The sequence below is a fragment of the Falco punctatus genome (assembly GCF_963210335.1).
Source record: "Falco punctatus genome assembly, chromosome: 8".
Classification (NCBI taxonomy): domain Eukaryota; kingdom Metazoa; phylum Chordata; class Aves; order Falconiformes; family Falconidae; genus Falco; species Falco punctatus.
The window spans coordinates 47,249,774-47,274,517 of record NC_137588.1 but is presented as its reverse complement, the minus strand read 5'-3'; the positions used below and the strand labels follow the sequence as shown (position 1 = coordinate 47,274,517).

The 24,744-nt window shown below is 39.8% G+C and overlaps 1 protein-coding gene across 9 annotated transcripts in view; it reads left to right on the top strand.

Moving 5' to 3' along the window:
• Positions 1 to 24,744, top strand: part of KCNIP1 (potassium voltage-gated channel interacting protein 1) — a 435,471-nt gene that overhangs the window by 358,569 nt on the left and 52,158 nt on the right. For 3 of the 9 annotated variants that reach the window (XM_080400003.1, XM_080399999.1, XM_080399995.1), the window contains exon 1: positions 16,382 to 24,744. This exon is cut by the window's right edge. The exons of 5 other annotated variants lie outside the window; for them this stretch is intronic. Coding sequence is in view for 1 of the 4 variants with exons in the window: in XM_080399996.1 (XP_080256122.1) it covers positions 16,191 to 16,299 (109 nt within the window). In the remaining 3 variants the exon portion in view is untranslated. Of the gene's footprint in view, positions 1 to 1,378; positions 16,300 to 16,381 lie in introns of those variants that run through there. One more of the 9 variants, XM_080399996.1, reaches the window with a different exon arrangement.

The following is a 24,744-nucleotide window of genomic DNA, read 5'->3' as shown; positions in this document are numbered from 1 at the left end:
CAAAATGCTCAGCAATGAGCTACAAGTATAATGCTGCTTTCTCCTTCAGCATTTATTTCCCTTTGTACGGTCTACAGCCTTAGTGCTTCTGTGGGGTTTGTTGTTGGTTGTTTGCTTTTTCCCCCATGACTTTTTTTTTTTTTTTTTTTTTTCTTCCTACAAAGTCAGAATTGCTTCATGGGTATTGGTTTGAGTAAAAGCAAAGGGCCCCGAACCGCCCTGTAAGTTTTAATGAGCTGTAGTCTGCCTGTGCCTTGCTCAGGTTTGAGTCCAGTAGTGATTGTTGTTCAGCAGAATTTCAAATGGTTTATGAAGTTACTCCTTGAAACGAAATCCTGCTGGAAGAACCTGCTGCTGACCTCTGCTTTGTCTTTGTCTATGCCCGGTATCATCTGCAGGGGTAACAGAATAGGCTGGTTGGGTAACTGCAGATTTAAACAGTGAGTACCTGATATTAGGCTGTACTCCTTGTACCTCCAGAAGCATTTGGATGTACATAAATGCTTTAGAGCTGTCCCTGGTTTTGAGCTGCTTATTAAGGCTATGGTAGGCTACCTTCCTATTCTTAATTTTTTTCTCTGACTCCTGGTGTGCATTCTCCCTCAAGCTTGGCTCAGTAAATTGACGCGTTTCTGGTAACAAAAGCAGACATCTCTGTTTAGGGTTAGAAGAGTAATCGGCATAAGTCTGGCTGATATGTATGGCATGGATAAACTGGCTTTTATCTGATGTTTCTCTTCTTTTTAGTCTTGATTTATCATTCAGTTTTCATTATTTCTTCCTGTCTTTTGTAGTCTTTTTTTTTTCTCTCTCTCTCTGTATCCTCTCTTTTGTTTTGAAGCTTTCTAAAGGGTAAGACTGTTCAACAGCAGCCAAGGAACAGTCAAGTTTTCAAATCAGTGGTTTTGAACAAAAGAAAAATAGACTTTACTGACCAAGTAATTGTAAATGGCATTAAGATTAGGAGTGAAAAAAATGAAGGCAAAGTTGTATACAAGCCTGAGCCTGAATAATTTGAATTAAGGTGTTCAAGTAAGACAGCAGGAAGAAGGCAGTGCACCAAACTAACCTGCCTTGAAACTGAGGAAACCTCTCCTCTGGCCCTGGCTTCCCATCAGGGCTCTAGGAAATATTCTCTTGCTCTCTCTCAATTTTCTTATTAGGGGTTTCTTTGTTAAATATTCCAAAACTATAGGTGAAAGCTCTGTAATAGTAGCAGTAATTACCTCCTGACTAGTATTTACTTAAGAGGAATTTCTACCTATAAGAATTTTCCTTAGTTTTGGTAGGGGTTTTTTGCAGCTATTTTCTTTCATAGGTTGTGTGGCCTATTTTCTCCTGTTTCTTAGTAAATTGCTAAATTTTTATGCACTATACAAATTTATCTACAAACCATATCATCCTGAATCGGAATAAAATATCCACAGACTTAGTACAAACAGGAGGTTCTCAAAACTTATTTCCATTTCATTATAGCCAGGAAATGGAGATCTTTGTGTTAGCCTTGCTTCTCAATAAATAATCCTGTACTGAAAGGAGGCAGAATTGCAGTGCCTGTTCAGATTACAGCCAGTCACTGTTTTCCTAGTTAACAGATAGAGACTAAGACAGATTTTGTGGCTTGATTTCTAAGAAGAAATGAAAGCAGACCCAGAATTTTGTGGTTTTCTTTTAATGCTAAGAAAGGAGGCAGAGAGCTGAGCTGATAACTTAAGAAAAAAATTGCTGTGAAAGGGATCCAGCACTCCCTCTCCATCACTGGTTTTCAGGCAGAGCTGAAGTGCTGCTCTCTGTATGCTCTTTAAAAACATCAGGCTTTAATATTGGAGTTTGGGTACAGCAATAAGCAGATATAGAAAGGTGTGACTTAAGGTTTCCTGTACCTTTGTCTTTGCTGATTTTTGCTAAGTATCGAGTGTATATGGCGTGGGCAGGGTCTTGGAGAAGCTTTTTAAGACACCTTTAGATTGTGCATCCAGAATGTTTTGATACACAAGAGTTATCCTGCACAGAAGTCTGTGCTGTCAGGTGTTGCCTTAATCTGGGCCAGTTCATCAGTGGTTCAAAATTGTTCAGACTACTACTTAAAATTATCTATATTTGTGTAATAGCAGCTGGCTCTGGGCAAACCTGCCAACTGCCGAGTCCCTCCAGCTTTCCTTGGAGTGGGGATGACAGTGTGGTGTGGGTTGGCTTCAGAATGTGCTTGGAGACTGTGTAGTAGTTGAACTAGATGTTTCTTGCTGGTTCTTACCTTTCCCGCCTTTTTCTGCAGCTAGAATTAGCTAGAGAGCAGAGGCCAGGAGGAGAAATAAATGAAATGAGAACATACAGCTTCTTAATGAATTAGATTCAAGATAACTGGCTAATTACAGGAACCTGTTAATTCCCAATTGCTGGAGTTACCTTCCCCCAAAGGCATCTTTGTAACTGACTTCTTTATTAAAATGGAAATGTTGGTCAGTGCCTCCCCTAAAGTCACAGCAAACCCATGTCACAACATGCCCAGCAGCTGGACTCTGGTTTGGGCAGTCTCTGAAACTGAGTGAACTGAAAATACCTATTTCCTACCTGTTGGTAGAGCAGGGCAGAACTATTTTTCAAGAAACTTCATTCAAAATGATGCAAGTGAGACACCTGGGGCAGGGATCTAGTCTTATACCAAATGACTTCCTGAAAGACAAGTGTCCTTGGCTGCTTGTGAGGACATCAGCAGTGACTTGCCAAGCTCTGAAATGCTTAAATTCATATAAGGAGATTATTAAGATTTTGTGACACATAGTTATTCTCTTGGGTGAAGGCCTACGTTGATACCAATGGATGTTTCATCGCTTTGGTTTGTTGTATCGTATGCTTCACATTGACCTTTACCCAGGTATTGCCTGCTGTAAGGCTCTCTAAATGCTCCTATAGTGTAACTTCCTAGTGTTTCACAGCACTTAGTATATTTATCCCATTAGAGGTCTCTGAGGCAGTGCCATTCATTCAGTTGTAAAAGGGGAAGCACAGCACAGAGCTCAGGGTGGGGGTGCGCCTCCTTCCTGGGCCCCTAAACACACGGGGGCACCCTGGTGTCTGTGACCTGGCCCTGGTTTCACAGCTTCTGACCAGCAGAGCAACCAGGTTTCTGAAGTTTCGGACTAACATCCATCTTTTCTCACTTTTTGTGACTCTGTTGCCTGTTAGGAACAAGCAAGGGCTGACACTGACCACTTACTAGTTATTGCTTCACACCATTAGTAACACTTACGTGAGCAGTAACTAAGGAGGACCATAATGGCAGTGACTCAGAAAAACATTTCAGTCACCAAGACTGAACGTCAAGGAGAAAATGTCGATTTCAGCATCAAAGTGGCATTGACTTAGATGTGCCCAAGAGAAAAATGAAGGTGATAGAAATAGAGCACTGCCCCCAAAGCCAAACCACTAGTATAGTAAGTGTTTTATAGATAGTCAGGCATAATATGGGTATGCAGAAAAGGGCTTCACGTTCATGCAGGTCATATTGCCTATTCTGGTGTATATGCAGCCAGCCCCCACGAAGTGTGGTGCCCTGGTGATTCATTTGTGTACGATATGAAGCATGAAGACTTTATCTTGCTCTGCTGCTGCTTGGCTATGCATGTGGGAATCAATCCTTTTCTTTCAGCCCACCAAGGGGGATTGAGAGAGAGAGAGATTGAAGAAATTTCTGCTGTGAAGGCTCAAGCTCAGATCTGAAGCATGGTCCTTCACCTGTGTGTGACACAGCTTTCCTCTTAACTAAAGCCCACATTTAAGACTTGTTGGTTCAGCTCTTGTGGCACAGTTAGTTGCCCTGTCCCTGTGCTTTGAAGTTGTAGCAGAGACCAAAGCAAAGTCTGAAATGACATTGTGCCATTAAAGTTTATTGAGTGCCTGTGCAGTTAACATCACTATAAACAAGTGATAACCAGAATCCTCGGCTGACACTTAAAGTTTAAGGCTGTTGTATGGTATTTCCAAGTCTATGTGCTGCCTAATGCCCCCTCCGAGCACAATTACTGCATAAAATGAACTGAATGTATTTAATAAATATGCTAACTTCACCTTCTCTTTCTAGAGTTGTAACAGTGAAATTTTTAGTAGATTTGAGATGATGTTATTTGAGAAGATGCTATTTCTCTCTTAACTGGCTCTCCAGGCACTCTTCTGTTGTTCAGGAAGATACATATCTATCCCACTGGAAAACAGTTTATACTCTGGTCTGAAGAAACATATGTATTAATGCTTGCTGGTGCTTATATCAGAACAGCTAGAGACTACCTACTTGGTATTCAGGAGAAATACATAGGAATCAATTTTTTTTGCATGTTAGCACAAAAGATTGTAGCTTTGCAATCAAAGCAACAAATTAGACCCTAGAAAATTCCTTCCTGCTTAGATCAATTATGTAGCAGAATCCATGCCATTTTGCCTATGTGCATAGGTGTGAAATCAAAGGGTTTTCCTTTTTCTTGTTTTGATGATGCTGGAGCTAGCAACTGAATTGGTATTAGTGCCCTTTTTGAAACTGGCTGATTTGAGAATATTGCGGATTTCAGGCTCACAAAGCTTCACGTATTCACAAATATATTTATGTATTTCTTCCCAAAAAAACACGTAATTGACATGTATGGGTTTTTCTATAGTGCCCTAAGATACAGATGCACATATCTATTTTTTTAATCTAAAACCAATCCTCCTTTTAAGTAGAGCATAGAGCTGAAATGGCAAAACTATGCAGAAAGATGCTAATTGTGCCGGCTGAGCCTCTGTTCCACTTCCAACTGTAGGCAATGAACAGTCTGTAAAGGCTGCCTTTGTGGTAACTGTGTATCACACAAAACTCTGGGAATGGAGGGCAGAAGATCGGGTGTTTTCTCAGCATAGGTCATTCAGCTTTCCTCATGCAAACTAGATCTTTATATAGTTGCTTAAATGGTTGAATTTATATCACCAAAGTACTATAGTTCTAAGAAGCCTAAACTGGTGGAATGATTTCATGATCTGCCAAAACTGAAAGAATTTCTACTTTCCTTCATTTCCCAAATTTTTTTCCTGCATGCTTTTCTTCTACAGAGAAGCATCCTTCAATTTTCAAGGCCAGCTGGAAATGGGATACTGCTCACTACTTCCTTATTGAGTAAAGCGTTAAGTGCTTGGATGTTGTGCCATCTTTCTTCTTTCTGGAAATGGCAGAGACGTATCTCTAAAATTCATACCAATACTTTTGTTCAAAATGTTTAAGCTGTAACTGGACGATAAATCTTGCATGAAAACAAGTTTATTGTAGTGCATGGTTTCCTGATGATTAACAAAAGAGTTAATCATAATTAGTTAGTCACTGTGAATGTAAAATGCTTAAGAATAGAGAAAGCTTCAGCCAAGGATTTTTAAACATACTGAAAAATGTTTTGTGGTTTAGATTAACTACCATCTCCAATACCTCCGGATATAATTCAGCATCATTGCTAGATCTTGGGTTTGTTCTTTGCCTGAAAGAGCTCTGAACAGAATAAGTACCAACAACTGAATTACCGTTTCATGTCATCTAAGAGTATTGCCCTCCAGGCCTGAGCTATGATATATTTGAGCAGCAGCAAAGCATTCACTGATGTATCCAAATTGATATTTAGTTTAATAATGGCAATTAAGCATTGCACTTTTTTCACAAGAATGTACCTTGCAATTAATAAGCTGCAGCTTAATTAAATTGGAAGGAGGGAGGGGGAAAGTAGTATCCTTTATCGTACTCTTTTCCATCAATAAGAATGTGTTCCAATAAGCAAATTGACAGGACTCTCTAAGTAGAGACAGTGTTGTTAAAACCTCCAATGAAAATATCTAGTGTCCATCATGAAAATATCTAGTTAATTGACATGGACATATTTAATCAACTTTTCCTTAAAGAGCTGTTTGGATACATGTTCTGAGGAGGAAATATCTTCCTGTGCTTGAACTGACCAAATTTTGGATTGACACTGGAACTGGACCAGCACAATTTGCAAAGGGATTTGACCTTTCATCTTCATACCTGCATGCTGTGTATTTGATTTTTATTAAGAGATGGCGTAATACAAATTACATATGTAAATGAACACGTGATGAGGTTTTATATGTATATAGACACACACATCAGAAAGTTTGGTTTACAGCACAAATGTTAGTATTGTGATACAGTATAGTACCTGTCCCTGGGGAGCCCTGTGGTAGGAGTCTATGTAATTGCCATTCTTCTGCAGACATTGGAAGAAACCATCCAGTCCCAAGGTCCAGTGCTTCTAAAATGTGCTGAACTGGGTCCCTCTTTACAGGACCCTGGTTTTGTCCTGTTTGACACCGGGATTAGCCCAAGAGATGTGCAGCTGTATTGCTTCAGAGGCTAAGTGCCTCTGCAGTAAGATCCGACAAACTCTCATGCAGATGAATGTTTATTTTATCAAAAGCTGGCTCTCAAGTGTCTTATGCTTTCTTGGAAAAAAGTGAAGCTTTGAGTTGTACGTGTTGAGGACTTTGAAGAAAGTCAGATATCATCCTCAACCATGGAAAGCACCTGTAATACATATCATTAGTTATTCAAGAGGGTTGTGGATTATTGGGCGAGTATTCTACCTGCTGAAGTGTGTATGATACATAGTGTACCCTAAATATGAATATTTACAGACCTTGGATGTGCTCTGTACATATCATTCTTTTACCTGTGCTGCCCTTTCCCAGATGTGCATTATAGTCATAAATCTCTTTCAGTTTGATTTTGCCCTTGAATTTAATCTTCAATTCTGAATGTAAATCTGTTTGCAGAAAACCCTTGGCACCTTAGTTTTCCTTGCTGCTTTTTTCCATGCAGCTCATATTTTTTGATGTACTTTCAGCACTTTTTTTCCCTGGTTTTCTTAAAGGGGTTATCTGTGAGGTTGATTCTCCTTCCCTTGTCCTCTCATTCCTCTGTACAGAGAGTACATGTTCCCATATTGTTTTCCTTTTGTTCTCCTCTGCTGTGTAAATGGTAGCAGCCACGTGGGAGTGAGTAGCGTACTGGCTCCATCACTAGTGTCCAGCTTGCTTGGTAATGGAATATTTTTAGGTACACATAAGGGAAGAGGTTTGATGGTGGTTGATTATTTCAGGCTACTAGTAACTTTAACATCCTAAGTATAGTTTCTGTCATGCGCACCTGTATTGCAGCTCTTCAAGTGCTTTGCTAGTTAGACATCAGTGTTTCCATGAATGTCAGCCGATCTGTGCTGTGCTGAGAAGCAGAATTTAAATCGTGGTGCCACTAGAAGAACAGTTAAACCATAATTCATAAATCAGAGGGAGTCTGGTAAACTTCAGAGAGCTGACCTCTATGCTGAGTGCAAGCTACATGAAACTGCTGTCCCTCATCTAATAGTTGGAGTGGTGCTGGCAGAAGCAGACATCCCCCTTCTTAGAGCACCCTCTGAAGGTTCTCCTATTTCCTGTGTATTTAGAACTACAGCATAAACCACTCTTTTTGTCTGTGTTATACTTTATAAACTTGATATTGCTTCTTTAGACAATTTAACTTCAGACTTTTGTTTTATGAATTGAACCTTTTTGTTCTTGGTTTCTGTTTTATTGTCAAGTATTAATTGCTGAGAGTTTTTTTACTACTTGGCCCAGGTTTCCAAATGTTTTCAGGATGGTTTCGTTTGAGACTATGATGTCTCTAAAATAGTTATACGGTACTATTTCATAATTCACTGTGATGTATCTAAAATATGGTTGGTTTTGTACAGTTTCATAATTCCTTCATGAATTTATTAATAGTAACCTTATTTTTTGTGGCGCTATCTTTTGCAGAATAATTATGCAAATAACTAATTAAATCTTTCAAGCTGGGGGTAGAACAGGAATACAAACTACAGATGATAAAATAAAAACTTAAGCGCAAGTAATGCATAGATGGTACAATGAAGATGAGACACCAGTAAAGAGTCAACAAGAATGTTTAGGTATTTCCTTATACAACAGGTCAGTAAGAAATTTAGAGTTATTTAGAAAACCATGTGCATATATTAAGTGTCTGAGGCCACTTAAAGAAATCAAGAAAAGCGTTGAGAGAACATGGTTTAATGTAACAAGCAAAGGCACAATATCCCTTAAGCGGAGTGTTTTTCAGTGCTTAAGTCTGTAACGTGTATGTTGTAACTAACAAAGATATGAGGTGTGATCTTAACTGAGCAATGTTTCACATAATTCTTATGGAAAAATAAGAGCATAGTTCTAATATTCCTTTAATATTGGTATAATTAAAAGGTTTTGGATGGTAGCAATGGAGCAGAACAGACTGCAGCAAAATGGCATGGTCCATGCTCAAGGGCTTTTTCAAAAGAACAGAGTCAAATGCATTGACTTTAAATGCTGCCTTGCAAAGAGCAACCTGTGTGGGTTTTCCCCATGGGCAAAGGCTGGACAGCTTGGGCAAAGGCTTGTGGCTTACAGGTGACCCTATGCACACACTGTGGAAAGATATGCATTCTTATAACAGAAGAGGCAGCAGCAATAAGTAGCAGCCTTAGAGGTTTAGATTGAACATTAGGAGAAACCTCTTCCCTAAGAGTAATGTGGCACTGGAGTGAGCAGCTGTCTCGGAGCACCAGTGGGATTACTATCCTTGGAGGTCTTAAAGTCTTGACTAATCTGATGTGCTGTTTTCAGGGAAGCAGCTCTTTCTCTGGGCAGTAGGCTGGGATAGGTGATATCTGCTATTCCTTCCAACTAACACTTCTGTAAAATTATGAAGTGCCTGGAGACACCAGTAGATTCACATGGTTTTGGTGAAAATCCTCAGTAACCAGCTGTCTATGCTCATGCTGTGACTGATGGCAAGAGAATATCCATCAGGGAGAGATGTATGAGTAAGTAGTAAAGCGTATACGATACTGGATAGTTTCATTGGTTTTATTTCTTAGGGGTTTTTCCTTTATCAATACAGTTGGAATAAGCCAAAAAGCTGGTCAGAAGGAGCATCTTAGCAGCTATCAGCAAGTTGACATGCATTGGAACACTGTAGAAACTGTAAATAATAAAAGCAGTTATGCCAAATAACAGAGTATGATTGGTGTTAAACAAGTTTAATTTTGTTTTTAAGCTGTGATTCACCCTGCATCAGTCTTGTGATGTGAACTTATGATCTTCTAAGTCTCTGGAGGGGGGGGAACCTACCTGTTCATTGTCATTCCCATATAAATAACTCAATATGAATCTAGAAAAACAAAACCCACTAGGAAAAAAAGTCAGGGAGCAGAGGTTCTGAATTGTTAATTATCATTTTTATTAAAACTGGGAATGAAGCTGTGACAAGCCAGTGCCCGTGGGAAATATGTAATATAGAGGAAAATCCACCTGTGATGAGAAAATCACTACGGCCCCACTTGGCAGCAGAGGCTTTTAGCTTTATGCCTCTTTACTTCCAGCTTCTGGAAGCAGCTATTATCACAAGGGAGAGGTCACGTCTCCACTTACTTGGGGCAGAAATCCAGTAGGCAGGAAAATCTCACTTGCAAAGCACATCTGTCTTCTGGCAATTGTGATTTTTAACATCATTTTTTAACTGCTCTTTACTACCATGTTAGGTGTGTTTGAGGAGAGTGCTCACCTCTGAGTACAGGTTCCAGGGGAAATGCTCAGCTGGATGGGGGACTCAGCACATGCTGACTGCATGGACTGGTGCAGTGGCATTCCCTGTTTGGGGAAATGAACTCTAGTATAACTGAAACATCAGGTTTTATAACTTTGTGCGCAGTTTCAGGTTGTACATAGCCCCATCCCAGTGCCTCCCTGATCCGTTCTTCACGCTACATCCATCCCCTTACTCAGTGTTCCTTATGTCAGACTTAAAAGAAGAAACAACACAAGGGGGTATTTCAAGTTTTCACTCTCTCCCCTATTCTTCTTTTCCTCACAGCATGTGTCCCCCTCAACTTTGTCTGTTTAAAAAGTAGGAGAATGAGAAGTCTTGCAGCCTTTTCCTATCTTCTCTTTAGTGAAGCTGAGGTTATTAGGCAGTTGCTACAAGTCCATCCAGCCTAAACAACAGCACAGAAAAGACAGCAAGTTTGGTGCTACAGAACTTTGGGGAAGTCCTGAGAGCAGCTGTAGCACTTCTGCAAGTCTGATAGTGATCTGTGATCTTAGAGAAGGCTGCTGGGTTTGGTTTTGCCACTCTGGTTTGTGCAACCATGTTGGTTTACAAATAAAAATCTAGAGAAAGGGGTGAAAGCCAGTTAAATAGAAGGAAAAAGTGCAATCGAGTCTGTCTGAATTCCTGTCAATAATATCTAGTGGTTGGGAGAGGTTCTCATTACCCTTTCATTAATTATATATTGCCTCAGTTGTATACTATCCAGTTTCAGATAGTGTGCATGTAAAGTATGGTTCAAGTTAGTCTTCAGGGTTACCTTTTTTAGTTCATTAGTTGCTGGTAGTCTTTACTACAATTTGTAGCTTGATAGGAGGCTTGCTTAAACTTTGATCTGCATGTGCATCATTAACACTTACCCGCTTTTGTCATCGTGTGGTCCAGCGCAAAGCAAAGTCTTCCATGCAGCACTTTGTAGTAACTTCAAGGTAGGATGTGCTTCTCTGTACCTCCAGCTGGCATGCAAAAAATCAGTAACAATGTACTGGAATTCTGGAGTCTTTCAAAGATATTCCTGAGTTTTTTCAAAGTTGATGTGAATTGTGTAATAAGCTCACAAAAGGCTGGGAATCGCTAGCTCAACTAGCTCAAGACAGTCCTCTTAAGGGGAAAAATGTGTGGGGTCCTCCTGCTTCTCTGCATAAATTGTCCATAGATCTTTAGACCAAACAACATCCTACTACTGCCAGAAAGCTGGGAGGCACTGATAGAATAAAGACGGTAGCTCTTTCACATGAATCAGAAGAATTGAACTAAGGGGAAATTTTTGATGGAATTATAGCTGGTGTTGTTACAGCAGAACAATTTATATCATGCCAGGACAAGGGTTCATCTGCCGGTTACTTCCCTGCACTCACACTGTGAGGAAATGGCAGACTGAGGAACTGAGCTCCTTACTCCTAGCTCCCTGGGCAGCACTAATAGAAAAGCATCCACATTTCTGTATTAGCCAAACCAACTAATGGGACATTTGTGGTTCACCTATCATTATACAGAATGTATCTCTAGTGAAAAAAATAATAACTAGTAATTAGCCAGGACCTTCAAAAACACTCCTAGCAGGTGAGTAACTGCTGGGAAACATAAGTGTGATATGAAGCCAAATTAATTTGCAGGCAGAGGGGTCAGGGTGGAATTGTGGTGCAACTGGAAAAAGACCTGAGCTCGTTGTCACTGGATGACTGTTAGTTTAACTGAAGATTGCTTGTACTTTAGATGGGGGCCCTAAATCATCAATTACTTAAATATCAAATTTGCTAGGTTTTTTGAAATTGTAGTCAGCAATTATCAATCAATTATATTCTCTTCACACATTCTCCAGATGGCACAAATTACTTGGGGCTAGTCAGATCCAGAGAAATCTGAGAAACACCAAAGGGGCTTAATCATGGTGAACGGAGTAGATGAATGACTGTTGACTAAGGCAAGCTGATAAAAAGCTGCAAGTTAAGCAGTTCATATTGTTGCTTGGGACTGGGTGCATTAAAGTCACTCATGAGAATGTCCTAGTTCTCATCTTGGTTTATCTTAAAACAGCAATAAAACCCACTAACTTTACGCATGTACAAAAGAAATCATATTGGATAAGTATGTATGAAATAGTAATTTCATACTTTTGACATTATAGCCACCTGCAATACTGTAAACTATCTCATTATGCTGTTTCTAAAATACAGCAGAAGTGGAAGGGCATCAGACATCTACAATGAAAATAGATTTATGGACAATAGCCATGTGAAAAGACTGTTAAGGATTGCTGAGCATCAGAAGATCTATAAACAGAGATATTTGAAATAATGAACTGTACAAGAAGAATCAATCAGATGTTCCTGTTTATTCTACATCATAACACAAGAGCAAAGGAATATTCAATCAAAATGACAAAAATTTAATATTTAGGGGTTTATACCAGGCTAATCGGAAAATACTACTGGGGTTTTATTAAAGGTGTGGGCAATAAGAACATGTTATGCTGCATTTGTTTTAAAACAAAGTGAGGAGAAAATTCCTCCTCAGGAAAGCATAGATGTATTCCATATAGCTCGATCACTGGGAGAAGCTTCTGCTGTGGGGAATATTATTTTTTTATTTTGCTGTGATTTTTGCACCTTCATACAATATTTTTCCACCGAGCCAATTATAAGAGCTGATTATAGATTACATAAATCATTTATATGATTCATCATAGCAATTCTTTTATTACCAGAAAATCCTTTTCATTACATGTTATTTTGATTGATCTTTTTAAAGTTCCTACTTATGTTCCCAGAGGGCACACATTGTGCATATCCAGCGTAAACCTTTTTCAGTTAATTGAGGCATTCAACCCCTTTTGCTGCATGTGAGAGATATGTATGCTGGGCATTAGCAAGAACATTTATCTCGATTATCAAGACATCTGGTATTTTAAACATTTGGCTTTTTACATTCCTCTTTTCTAGTATTTGGCAAAAAGACCTTGCTGCTCTGCTGGTGAGCTTAACCTGGTCTGTATGTAACTAAATTGTTCTTTCAGTTGCTGTTCTACAAAATCTGTTGTTCAGTGGCTACGGTAGAAAGCCAGGCACTCTGTGCTATTTATTTTACATGGGATGTAGTTAAAATCATTTAGTCCCTTGAGCTACCCCTCTCTGAGGACAACAGTATGTATTTTGCAGCAGACTTATGAATGTTTGGGAAGCATCGATCCAAAAGATGTTTTTTAGGCTGTAGAATATTTATTCTGTAAAAACAAAAAAATTTTGAATCTCACTATTTATTTGGCTTTGGTTTGGGTTTTCCCTCATTACTCCAGTAGTGACTCAAATACAATACCTAATAAAATCTTGACTTATATTTCTGCCTCTTGTTAAGAGCTGCTGGTCCTCTTTCTTCACAGATTTCTATTGGAGAACTAAACTAAGTAGCCGTTCTTTGGTTTAATTCCTGGAACCTATTTCTCTCATTAGCTCAATACTACAGTAAATTATGAGTGTTGCTGTAACTAATGGGCCAAGCTGGGAGGTAAGCTTTAGCAGAAAGATGCTATCTTTTACTTAAATTAGTTCTTACAGTGGAAAAAACAGATGAGTATTTGAATTCATAGGATTTGCCGCTCATAAGGCATTCATAGCCAGCTCTAGTCAGCCACTCCTGATGAATTTGAATATTTAAGCAGCAGCAGAAAGAGGATTTGTTTTAATTAATTGTATGCTATAACATAGGTCAGTGTGCAGCTTCCAAGCTACATGGGTGGATGGCTGAAGGGACCTGGTGCTCTGCCTGTCTGGCAACTGGCAGCAGGTTCCATAAAAACTTAGGGATGCGTTGGTGTCATGTCACACTAACGTAAGGAATCCTGGTTCTCGGGGCAGTAACAAGCAAGTGAAGAATAAGCCCAGTGGCTAATGGCTGTTTTGGGAAGCTTGGGGAAATAAGGGGGAAGCAGCAGCCTTCAGGAAGAACTGCTGGCTTCAAGATGATCCCAAACCAACCTGAAGGTCCTGAGTGGAAAAAATGATCCTTCGACATTTCATCTAAGTCTGTTTAAAAACTGAGTCAACCTCACAAAAATCTTTTGGCTTTGACAATGTTAGGCATACTGTCTAATGGATTCTGAGCTTCTGGCATGCATGAGGTCTTCATGCAGCAAGAATTCTAGGGTCCAAAACCAAATGTTCTTTTGCAGCTTGCTTATATCAGGAATGTTAGACTTGGCATAAATCGTTGTAACAGAAATGATGGAACTACCAGGTTTTCATGCCCTTCCCCATGCCTCTCGCTACAGTGCTGCTACAGGGCTTTAGAAGATGCAGAGGTGGGGGACAGTGGGAGAACTGCAGAATTGCCAAGCATACCTGTAGAAAGCCAGGCTTTTTGAGTTTCATTGCTTATTATGTCATCATTTTTTAGTTTTACTTTTTTGTGGTAATTAGTAGATTCAGAAGGTTCAGGCATTGTTCAGAAGAAGCTATGTGACCTGATGTATCTGCAATAAATAACGTGCCTGGAAATGAGTGGGTGAGTAAGATGGGCTTTTTTAGTTCTGTGTGCTCTTTAAGATCCAATAACTTAGGGGTCTGAGGAAACAGTGCAAAGTGTACCAGGCAGCCAGTAAATCTGTCAAATATCTCTTCTATATACAGGAAGGAACCTGTTTATTTTTGTGGTCAGTGTGCCTGGCCAAACTTAGTGTGACGGGGGTTTTGTGGTGGTTTTGGTTTTGTTTGGTCGTGGGTTTCTTTTGTGGTAGAAATGTTTCTCTAATGGAAACAGGACATGATTAACCAAGGAATTATCTAAATGTTTTGAGGTATGTTTATCACGTTTCTCCTCCAAATTCTCCTCTCCTTGTCTGGGAGCAATTTGACAGTGCAGTGATTTCAGTTCCTTGACAATTTTAAAGCTGAATGTGTACATCTGGGAAATATGAACCATAATGCAGCAACATAGTCAGTCATACAGCCAGGGCAATGAAAACCTAATGTGGCAGACACTACAGAGTACAAAAAAAAAAAAAAGAAAAAAAATTGTTTGGTCTGAAGTATTCATCTGTAGAAGTGGCTTTGGTATCATGCCATTGAGCTTTAGCTAGTTAGCTGCCAATGACAGAGAACTCTCATGAATAATGTATTTGCGAGTATGATCTCTTACCTGGCCACCTGCATACAGAAACAAAGCTCAAATTCAATTAAAGTATTCATTACTTCTTGACTTGATCACTCAAGTATGTATGAGTACTCTGCACCTCCAACCTGGCTTTAATTTGAGCATCTCTAAGCAATTTAAGTGTACTACTTAGTTAATGTGATATACAAAAATCTCTTTAGGGTTCTGCACCTGAAGTTATTGTTCAACAGTAGTTGAAGGCAGAGGCAGTATCGGAAGAGGTTATGGAAGCAGTTGGCAGGGTAAAAGCCAGCCTGCCTTGCTCTTTTGGGACGGTGGGGAAAGGGAGCTACTGCTTGCCTGGAGGGGGGGGGGGAGTGTGGGGACAATGAGAGCCTCAGAGTCCTGTAAAATAAAAGGCGTTGGCTGTGTTTTCCTGAGCATCCCACATGGGACACACTATCATCTTCCCCTAATAGCACGCTTGAAAAATCCAGCTTTTACTGGTGTTGCAATCTTGCATCTGCCATCCTGATAAAACACTCAACCTGCCGAGTGTTTACTCATCTGTGGTGATAATGGAGAAATACATAATTGACTGAACTTGAGAGCAACCTGCAGTGCTACCCCGTGCCAGCAGCCTGATAAAATATTGCAAAGGTGAGCAAGTGCAAAGTGCTTCCGTCTGTCTGAGCTGCCTGCAAAGGATGGCTCTTCCAGGCCAGTGCCGGTGCACACGGATCTCTGGGTGTGCATTACATGTCAGCAAAATGCCCCCACTGCTGTCCCGTGGCTAATCCAGTGGAGCAGGGCTTGGAGCCGCTGCTTACAAACACAATTGCTGCACAGGTCTTGGGCTCTATACAGGAATACACATATATGTGTCAAGTGTGTTTATGCACATGGCGGGAAGCGAGGAAGGAATAAGGGAAAGACCTTTCCTTTCCTTCCCTACAACGTGCGATAGTATAGTCTCTTATGTCATGTGGAAGCGGCATTGACAAAAAGCATCTGTATTGGCAGAATAACGGAGAAAAACCCAAATGCAAACATTGGTGTCACAGATATTAAAAAAAAAAAAAAGTGTGAGAGGTTGCTGAGGTTAGCAGCACAGTGCTAAGTTGTTCAGGGACGGAGTAAACTCTTGAGAGAATTACCCTGAAATGAAACGAAATAAAACCATAGATTATAGTTAAAAATTCCTTGTGTGTTTAAAAAAAAAAAAAAAGGCAAGGGGAGGGGGGGGGAAGAGGAAAACTACAAACAGGGGGAGAGGTTGAGAAACAGAGGCAGTGTGAGAATGAGGGGGGGAGGGAAATGTGCTGTACACTTAGCTGAGCAGCAGGAAGAAAAGCTTCAAACGGAGGATTTCTCAGCGTTAGATGTCTGCCAGTTGTTTGCAGGCACACCAGTAGGTATCTGTGTGGTGCCTTAAAGGATGTGGACGAAAGGCGAGTCGGAGGGACTTCAGACTTTAGGGATTGTGGTGGTGGTGTGCTCCTCTCTGAAACTTTTGCACTACCTCGGGCTAATTGACTTGTCAGATGGTAAGAGAACTTCCAAGTTTTCCAGCTCCTGTTTAGTTTTGTTTAAATTTGCTTCAGTAAAGCCACTGTAGGTAGCAGACAGGCTGTGGGAAGGAAAGCATTGTCTGTCAGTGCACTGATTCTCGATATTGTGATTAAAAATCATACAGGCTGCAAAGAGGGAATTATGCTTTATTGAGGGCTTTCGTGTGCTTTTGGTATATTACCATAGCTAGAGAGAATCTGAAGCTGTGATTATCTTTTTTGCCTTATGTATTATTTTATCAAATTAAGAATTTTTTTCTTATTGTTAATTCTTTTTCTCTCTTGAAATTAGTACCAGCCTGGAAAAAGGAAAGTGTCCCTTGGGGTAATGGAAGCACAGCTGATAATTAGATGCATGATTTCATATGGCTATCTAAAACAATTCTGTTGTGACATTTCCAGATTAAAGACATGATGGAATGAATGTGAATAAAAGAAAACTTCTCTGTATTTGTTATTCCAGACACTTTAGCAAAGTAACCAGAAGCAAAATAATCTAGGGAGAAATATTTCTGTTTTCACCTATTGAACTGGAAGATTTAGTCTCTCTTCATCTTATCAGTGTAAAGAACTTTTTTTTCTTAAAGGTTTTCTTGTCTGAGTAAAACATATATATTAACAATTAAGGGAGATTTGGGATCATATTATCTATTCATAAAACGATGTAGGTATCATTTAATTTTGAAAGAAAATAACTTCTTGATGGAGTAAATGAGGTACCTTTTCTTAAAACAAAGAGACCTCCAAGTCATTGAGTATATTCTTGCTTCGATCACTAACTGTGCCAAGTTCATCTAGCAAAGGAAACAGCAATGATAAAATATTAGCATAAACACTTACATTACTTTGTTCAGATATTATCTTTAAAATACAAGAAACCTAAGGCTGATGAAAGATTGAATAAAAGTAGAGGATATTTAATATATAAATGTTTTATTGGATAATGTTAAAAACAAGAAAAGCAGATGGTATTTTAACCTTGCTACTGTAAAATCAGTGCTGTCACATAAACTTGGAAATCCTCCTGCAGGATTAGGAACAAATGTGAGAAATGGCCTTAATAAGAGTTATTTTATTTAGATTAAGAGAAGATGTAAATTGGCATGTATTTGTCATTACATGAATGTTGCTATTCCTTACTACAAAATGAATATCATGGGAGTTTTTAGTTTACTCCTGGAATGCCACTGGAGTTCAATTATATAATTACAAATAAATTAAGATCTCTGACAATGACAGCTAATTTCAAATAATGGCAACAGAAGTGCTCACCTTAAAAATAAACTGTTAAATCTAATGCTGAGGCAGTTTCATTGCTACCTGTTTAACTGCAAGAACATTTTTATACCTTCTTTCCACACTTAGTTACTGTACTTCCAGTTTCTGCCCTTTTCAAAGCAATTGCTTTCCCCAGAAGTGTCTCCCCAGTGTTTCTCCAGCAAAGTCAAGTACATGACAGGTGAGAAAGTTGTCTGTTCAAAGATGAAATCAGCAAAAGTGAGCAAACAGTCCCACCTTGTATTCACTGAGCAGCTCCGGCTGCATTTTGTTTGTGGTCATCAGTTAATAATCACTCAATCCATACAAGTGTAGAAGGGTGTAGCATTTTCTTGTAACTCTTTGTAAAGGAGCACTGCCAGTTACTGATACACATAGTTCCTGATTGCTGATGAATTACTTGGCGGTGCATAGGAGCATGACACTGTAAACTGTTTCAGATTTGGATAACTTTTCTTGGAATTCCTTTTTTTCTGGCTGCAAAATAGTTCACCTGGAGACAAAGATATATTTATCTGGTACTCATTATATTGTATGAGTTTGTTCTTCCCTTCTGACTCGTGCTAAGAATTTCTTGTATGTGTAAATAGTAACATTAATGTAATGCAGATCGTCATTAATGTGGTGCAATGCAGACTTCAATCACTAGGAAATCTTTAAAGGTGCCATTAAACTGTTTTCTTTGATGTGCTAGGTGGCAGCGATGGCAAAAGGTATAGTGGGTGCTTATATTGCAACATAAATATTTCTAACATCTTTTAATGCTCTAGAAACAATCTCATGAACATATAGCTATTCCATGTGCTTTCTCATAACTGTGAAATAACACTAAAATAAGACTCTGAAATTGGCTATATTCTTATTCCTTCTTAGAACTAGAATTAGTCTGGCTCCTGTAGACGGACCAGGCTTGCTTAAACAGTATTTTGTCCTGCTTAAAGGAAGAAAATAAGAAAAAAACCACCCCAAAACCTGAGTGCTGATTTTTCATTAGTCTAACATAGGAAGCAATAGTTATAGAGAGAGAAATAGCATAGACAGTAATTTGAAAATGTGAAGTTTTGTAATTTGCTGCAGCTGAATGAATGGGTGTTCAGTCACATTCCAGAGGTGAAGTCCCATTCTGGCTGTTAGTTCATTCAGGTGTTTGACTGGAAATGACTGAAACCAGAGACATTAGTGGCAGTTTTAATCTCCAAGCACAACCCAAAACTGCTGAGCATTTTTAAAGAAAATGTTAAACCAATAGGAATTTTTTTTTTCTAATTTCTTTTGTTCCACCTGAGATGCTGGTGGAGCAAGCCTATATGAAATGACCCCCTAAAACTCAGCAAAGATAAGAGCTCAGTAAGATCAGACCTTTGCCAGTTACACTGTTTTATGTTTTCTGAATTATTCATTAGAATGTTCCCATTGGCTTAAAACCAAGAGGGAGAGGAGAACAGGGCATGGTAGCCTCTACATATAACTAAGAGACAAAATTTACATAACTAAAGAGAAAAGCTTTGCAAAGCATGGGGGGGGGGGTGGGGGGGGTGGGGGTGTGTTTTGTGACCCTAATAGAGTAGAAATGTTGATGACTTGCTGCTTTATGCTTTTCTCAAGGTTCTGTCTGTTGGGGGTTCATGTTTGTTGGTTGTCCTTGCTGCCATCCTACTTTTTGACAGAGCCGCTTCAGTCTCATTAGGTTAGTGCCCAGCTCCTAAGAGCTACACAACCACATCCAAAAGGGTGGGCTAAGAGTTGAAGATTGGGTTTTAGTGCAACAACGCATCCACAAACAATTATATGTACTACGTATTATTTGGGGAAATACCTGGTGAAACCTTGTACTAACTTACGACTGGGGACCAAAAAAACTTCTTCATCAATGTACAGCCAGAACTTACTCTTGTTTTGTTTTGTGAGTTTGGCTTCAACTTCTTTGCAGAATATCCATCCATCTTCTAAGCACCCTTGAAGAATTCATAAATCTTATTTCTTGAAATTAGAGGGATCCAGAGCAAATGTGAATTGTGCTTTTGGACTAGATGGTTGGCTGACTGGTTCAGTAATACCTGTGGCAGGGTACAAACCCCTGAAAATAAGTAGAATAAGATATACCATGAAATGTATTGTCAAGGATACAACTTTTTACTGCATGAAAGCTTCCTTTCCTTAGTTGTAGTCACTTACTTTATGACAGAAGATTTAGAAGCAGGTGCTCAAATACTTTTCTTGATTGAATAAATCTAGAAATCAGCTCTCAGATGCTTCAGAGGTTTTTGCTGTATGTGTCTACATAATTCAACAGTATGTAAAAAATATACTGCCAACTGGTAGATTTCAGTTGCCACTGAGAGAAATAATTTTAGTATAATTACTAAGGGAGATGAGGTCTTAAATCCAGTTCCCGGGACCTTCAGTAGAATGAGTGCTTTCAAGTCTTTCTCAGTGCACCTGTTTTCATGTGGTGTATCAGTGCCTGATGTTTTTTGGAGAAAGGAGACGGAGATAGACGTTTACTGTTGAATCAAGTAACCTTTAAGGTAATCCAGACCTCAGACCCAGAGGCTATTTGTTATAGTGCCTTTACTTGTCAGCAGCTGAGCTCAAAACAAAAATGAGCTGAATCCTGAAGCAAGAACTCTGCCCAGGTTCAGACCTGAAGTAACTGCAAAGAGGTGAGATTTATAATCTCGTAACGGGTCACTTCAGACTGTATTATTATTGTCTGTGGTACTCTTCAAGTGTTGGCGCTGAGCATAGCCAAAGATCAATCATACCCGATACCAATTTGATTCGTGAGGTACTGTTTAGGTTTAAGTAATTGTTGGGGTCTGCAGCGGGTCTGCAGATAAGTTAGTTGACCTCAAGGACTTAGCCGTGTACCTTTTAAGACAGCCACAAATTGTCAGGTACGTAAACAGGATGTGAAGAATCAGAACTTAGAACCACAGCATACGGGCACCTACAGCAACAGCAAATAGCAAGCAAGGAGGACACAAAAACCTATCAGGGTCTAACACCTGCACTGTCTAAGATATATAAATAGTTTGTATAAACAATAAAGGTCATTTTGTCCTAACCCAGCCACGCAGACATAGTGTTTCTTTTAAGTCCGCCTCGACTTGCGTCACCACAAGTAATAGCATGCAAATGTTGAAGCCTCTGAGGAGGAGATCAGTTTTGCACCAGGGGCAGACCAGATTTCCTGCTCTGGCTTTCTGAGCCCAGCTCCACAAACATATTCATGGCCCAGCTGCTGCAGATACTAGACAACCTGCAGTGAAATGCATATTCTGTCTTCTCATAATATGCTAAGGTATCGATTAATTCAAATGTGGAAGAAGGATATTCTTCTGTAAAAGTTCTTGTGAGAGTATGTTCTTTCCTCTAGCTTTGAAGATGGGAACTTCAAACCCACTTTAAAGAGAGGGAAAGAAGAGAGGTTTGAGCAGCCTAAAAATTGGAATCTTTCTTCTCCAGGGTATCCCCTGTGAGGGTGCTCAACTATGAGGTAATAGGGACAGAAAATGCTGGTTTCAGCCTATTGATGCTGCATGGTGCAGAGGCTGTATTATAGCTGAATCAACAAATTTCTTTACATCCTTCCCAGTGATTTCTTTTCAATTATTCCAACCTTTGTACAGATTTTTCTTCATCCAAGGCAGAAATCATGTGTTCTCGTTCTGTGACCCCAGCCTGTTGAGAGCCAGAGCCAGTGTGAACCTCCACCAGCAGCCAGGGTAATGGCATCCCCCGTGAAGCGGTGCGGGCAGCAGGTGTGGAGCGTGCTGCCCTGGGAGGCACTTCTGAACTGCCCCGGTAGTGTCAGTGCCGGCAGAGTTGGAGCAGTATGCCAATACTGGAGTCCAGTTCCTTTCCCCACTATGCTAATACCTCAGCAATTATTTTTACCTCATAGGGAAGATAAGGATAACTATTATTCATACTCTTCAGAGGGCTCAAATGAGAGGTGTTATAAAAATGCAATCTGTAATTGCAGTACATCTTCTCTGAAGCACAGGGTAGAAAGCGCCTGAACCTGCGCACTGCATCCTCCATCCTCTGTTACTCTCACTGTACGATCCTGTTGGTTTCCTTGATGCAGTTTCTCTTTTGTTCTTTCCCACCAATATTAGTTGTTTGTTGTGGTGGGGGTGGGGTGTTGTTACTAAATAAAGTGTACCTGATGATAGTTGCTGGCTGTTTGCAATTTTTTTTATCAAATTTTTCCGCACTGTGTTCTAGTATGCCACATTCCTACTTTGGCTTTCAGTCCTGCTCACTCAGGTGAGCTGAGAAGTACAATGCAAGTTAAACAATTTTACCTGTAAATACAAAGGATTGAAAAATAAAATGTGAAAGCTCCTGAAAATGGCTTCCATTATTTCATGTACCTACCTTCCTGGCAGGCACCTATACAAGTTTTTGGGTTTTTTTTTTATAGGAAAGGCAGGGATCTATAAAATTTTTAAGGCTTCTTAATATTTTAAGTAAAACTATTGTTAGCCTTAAAAATCGCTCAACTGCATTTCTGAAAACCCCTTAGTTGTATAATAGAACATCGTATGTTCCAATATGCCACCGAAATGAGAGTATTGCCCTGCCTGCTGAGGTGAAGGTGGCCTTGTACTGGCCCTGCTGTTGCAATTGATCTTCTATGTTTTAAGGACTGCTCTTTGCAAGGAAAGGTGGATGTTTTGTGCATGGTTCCATATGAACTTTGATAGAAAACATGTATGATTTGATCTAGGACAGAGGTTTTGATGTTATTCTTTAATAAACTTTCCTCTTGTTCTTATATGTGTGGTCACCTGCGTATGAGGTGGTACACTTCTTTCCTGTCATACATAGAGTCATGTAACTATAGTTATATTACAGGTATCAGTAGTTTTGCTGCGAGGCATTTTTTGACAAAGCCCTCCTGGATCATTTCTTGTCTGTATGAGGAATCCTGAGGGTGCAGTAGCCTTTCCCCCTTCCCTCTGTCCCACCCATTTCCACATCCTATAGCAGTCTGAACTTGGATACTTTTAGCCCCCAAGCTGTGCAGATGCTGTGGTGGTGTATGTAAGGAGGCCCATGTTTTCATGACTGTGCAAAGTTGTTAGTTTTTTCCTGTTCCTAAGAATGTAGGCAACTGAATAATTTGGTAGATCAACATTTTGGGCTATGGCTCTTACTGCAACTAATGAATTCCAGCATCTCTGCTAGGTCTCAGGTTTTTCATGGGATATTGGTCTGAGTGGTTTTACGTAACTATTTACTTTTCAGCTGGAAACAGTGAGACCCCAGGTCTCAGATACGGCAGTAAAAATATAATTAAAAAAAAACCAAACAAACAACAAACCTGTGGTGGATTGTGAATTTCAGAACCTGCTTTTTTTTGGCCAGTGATGTGTTATGGTAACATTGTGTTCATATGTCAGTGTTTGCACAGGTGGACCACACGTTCAAATACTCAGCTCATTTAGACACACTGATAACCTGCAAGACAAGGTCCCACATTACAAAGGGAAGCAGTCAGGAGATAAATGCCTGAAGTATTGCAACTGCTTAGTCTTAATACTTGAGAGTATGGTCTTGCTTCATGAGGATATTGTTCACGTCCATGTGGTAAAACAACACTGCATAATCCATACCCATGAGGGGAATGAACTAGTGCTGTGCAGCCAGACTTAACTTGATCTTTCTTCGTTTTTTGAATCTTACCTGTGCTCCCCTTGTATAGGGTTTTGTCCATATAAATATGTAGAAGCACGTAATATGCATTTATAATCTCTCTCTATTTAGCTTTTTAAAAAATATTCCAACTAATTATTACAGGTTTCCTATAATGAAATCTGAATTTGCTGCAGTGCTTTCAGGGTTTCCTCTCACACAGGTAGACCCTAGACTTTGTTGTACAGTCTCTTGCAAAGCTCCTGCAAATTGGTAGCCTTGGTATAGCCTGAGCTGTTGGCTTCCAGTTGGGGTTGAAGTGAGTTTTGTTTGCAGCATGCGATCTTCTGATTTCCCTGCCCTGGTGGCATTTGCCAGTGCTTAAGGAGTCTCGCTAGATTAGCTTCTGACAGCTGCTCCTGGTGTTCTGTGGCTTTTGTCTTAGCTTCAGCTCTGCTAAGGAGCGAGAGAGGTTTTGACATTGTGGATTAATTGCAGCCATTCCACTCCCCGAGGATCTCAAATTGAGTTGTTCATGCCATTGCTGTCTTAACACTGAAGCTTTTAGTGTACAACACTCTTTCAGACAGACAATTCAAACCTTTTAACTAGAAGAAGTTTGTTTTGGCAGCAGAGATTCTGCCTCAACCCTCTGGATCTATGAAGTGATTCAGTTAGTAGCTCTAATTACTTATGCCTCTCTGCTTACCAGAGCATACTGCACTACTCTGCTGTTTATACTTTGATGTTTATCATAGTTGCTCTACTGCTAACCTTTCTCTTGAAATAGTAATTTCTTATCCATTTTTCTCCATGCTGTAATAAAGCTGCATGTTTCACGGCTCTGTCCTGCATCCCCTTGTGTCTGTGTTAAACTACCCTCTGTGTGTGTACACGTGCATACCAATATTTATTGTTCTGGTGGCTTGTCAGTTTACCTCCACTCTTCATGGCACACTTACTGCCTTTCAGATTTAATCTAGATACTCACACTGTTTCCATTACTACAGCAGCTGCTGTTTTGCCTCCTTTTGGACTCTGGCAGGGTTTTGTCCCTTAGCACCCCTGCACTGTGATCAGGGTTGTGGAACTTTCAAATGCTGTGTCTGTGTGACAGCGGGGTGCAGCCCTTCAAGGAGCAAAGCTGGGTTGACTGGCTCTGTTCATCTGAAATGCTACCCTGCCTTTTGTGCTCCATCATGTTAATGTCCTTTTGCTTTTTATCAAATGGTTTTAAATGTCAGTGCTTCACAGAACCTGTGATAGCACCTGAAGCTCTGCCTTTCTAGTCTCTGCCCTAGGGCAATCCCATCCACCCATCTTAGTACTAAAATCTACTCTTTTCCTATTCTTTTTGCTTACTTAAATTTCTGCGTTCAAGCAAGACTAACACAAACTATGTGTGTGTAAAAAGAAGGAAAAAAATAAGTAATGTTGAAGTTGCTAGCTGGTCCTCTCTTTTCCATTGTAGACTTTCTTGAACATTTACTTTGTCTT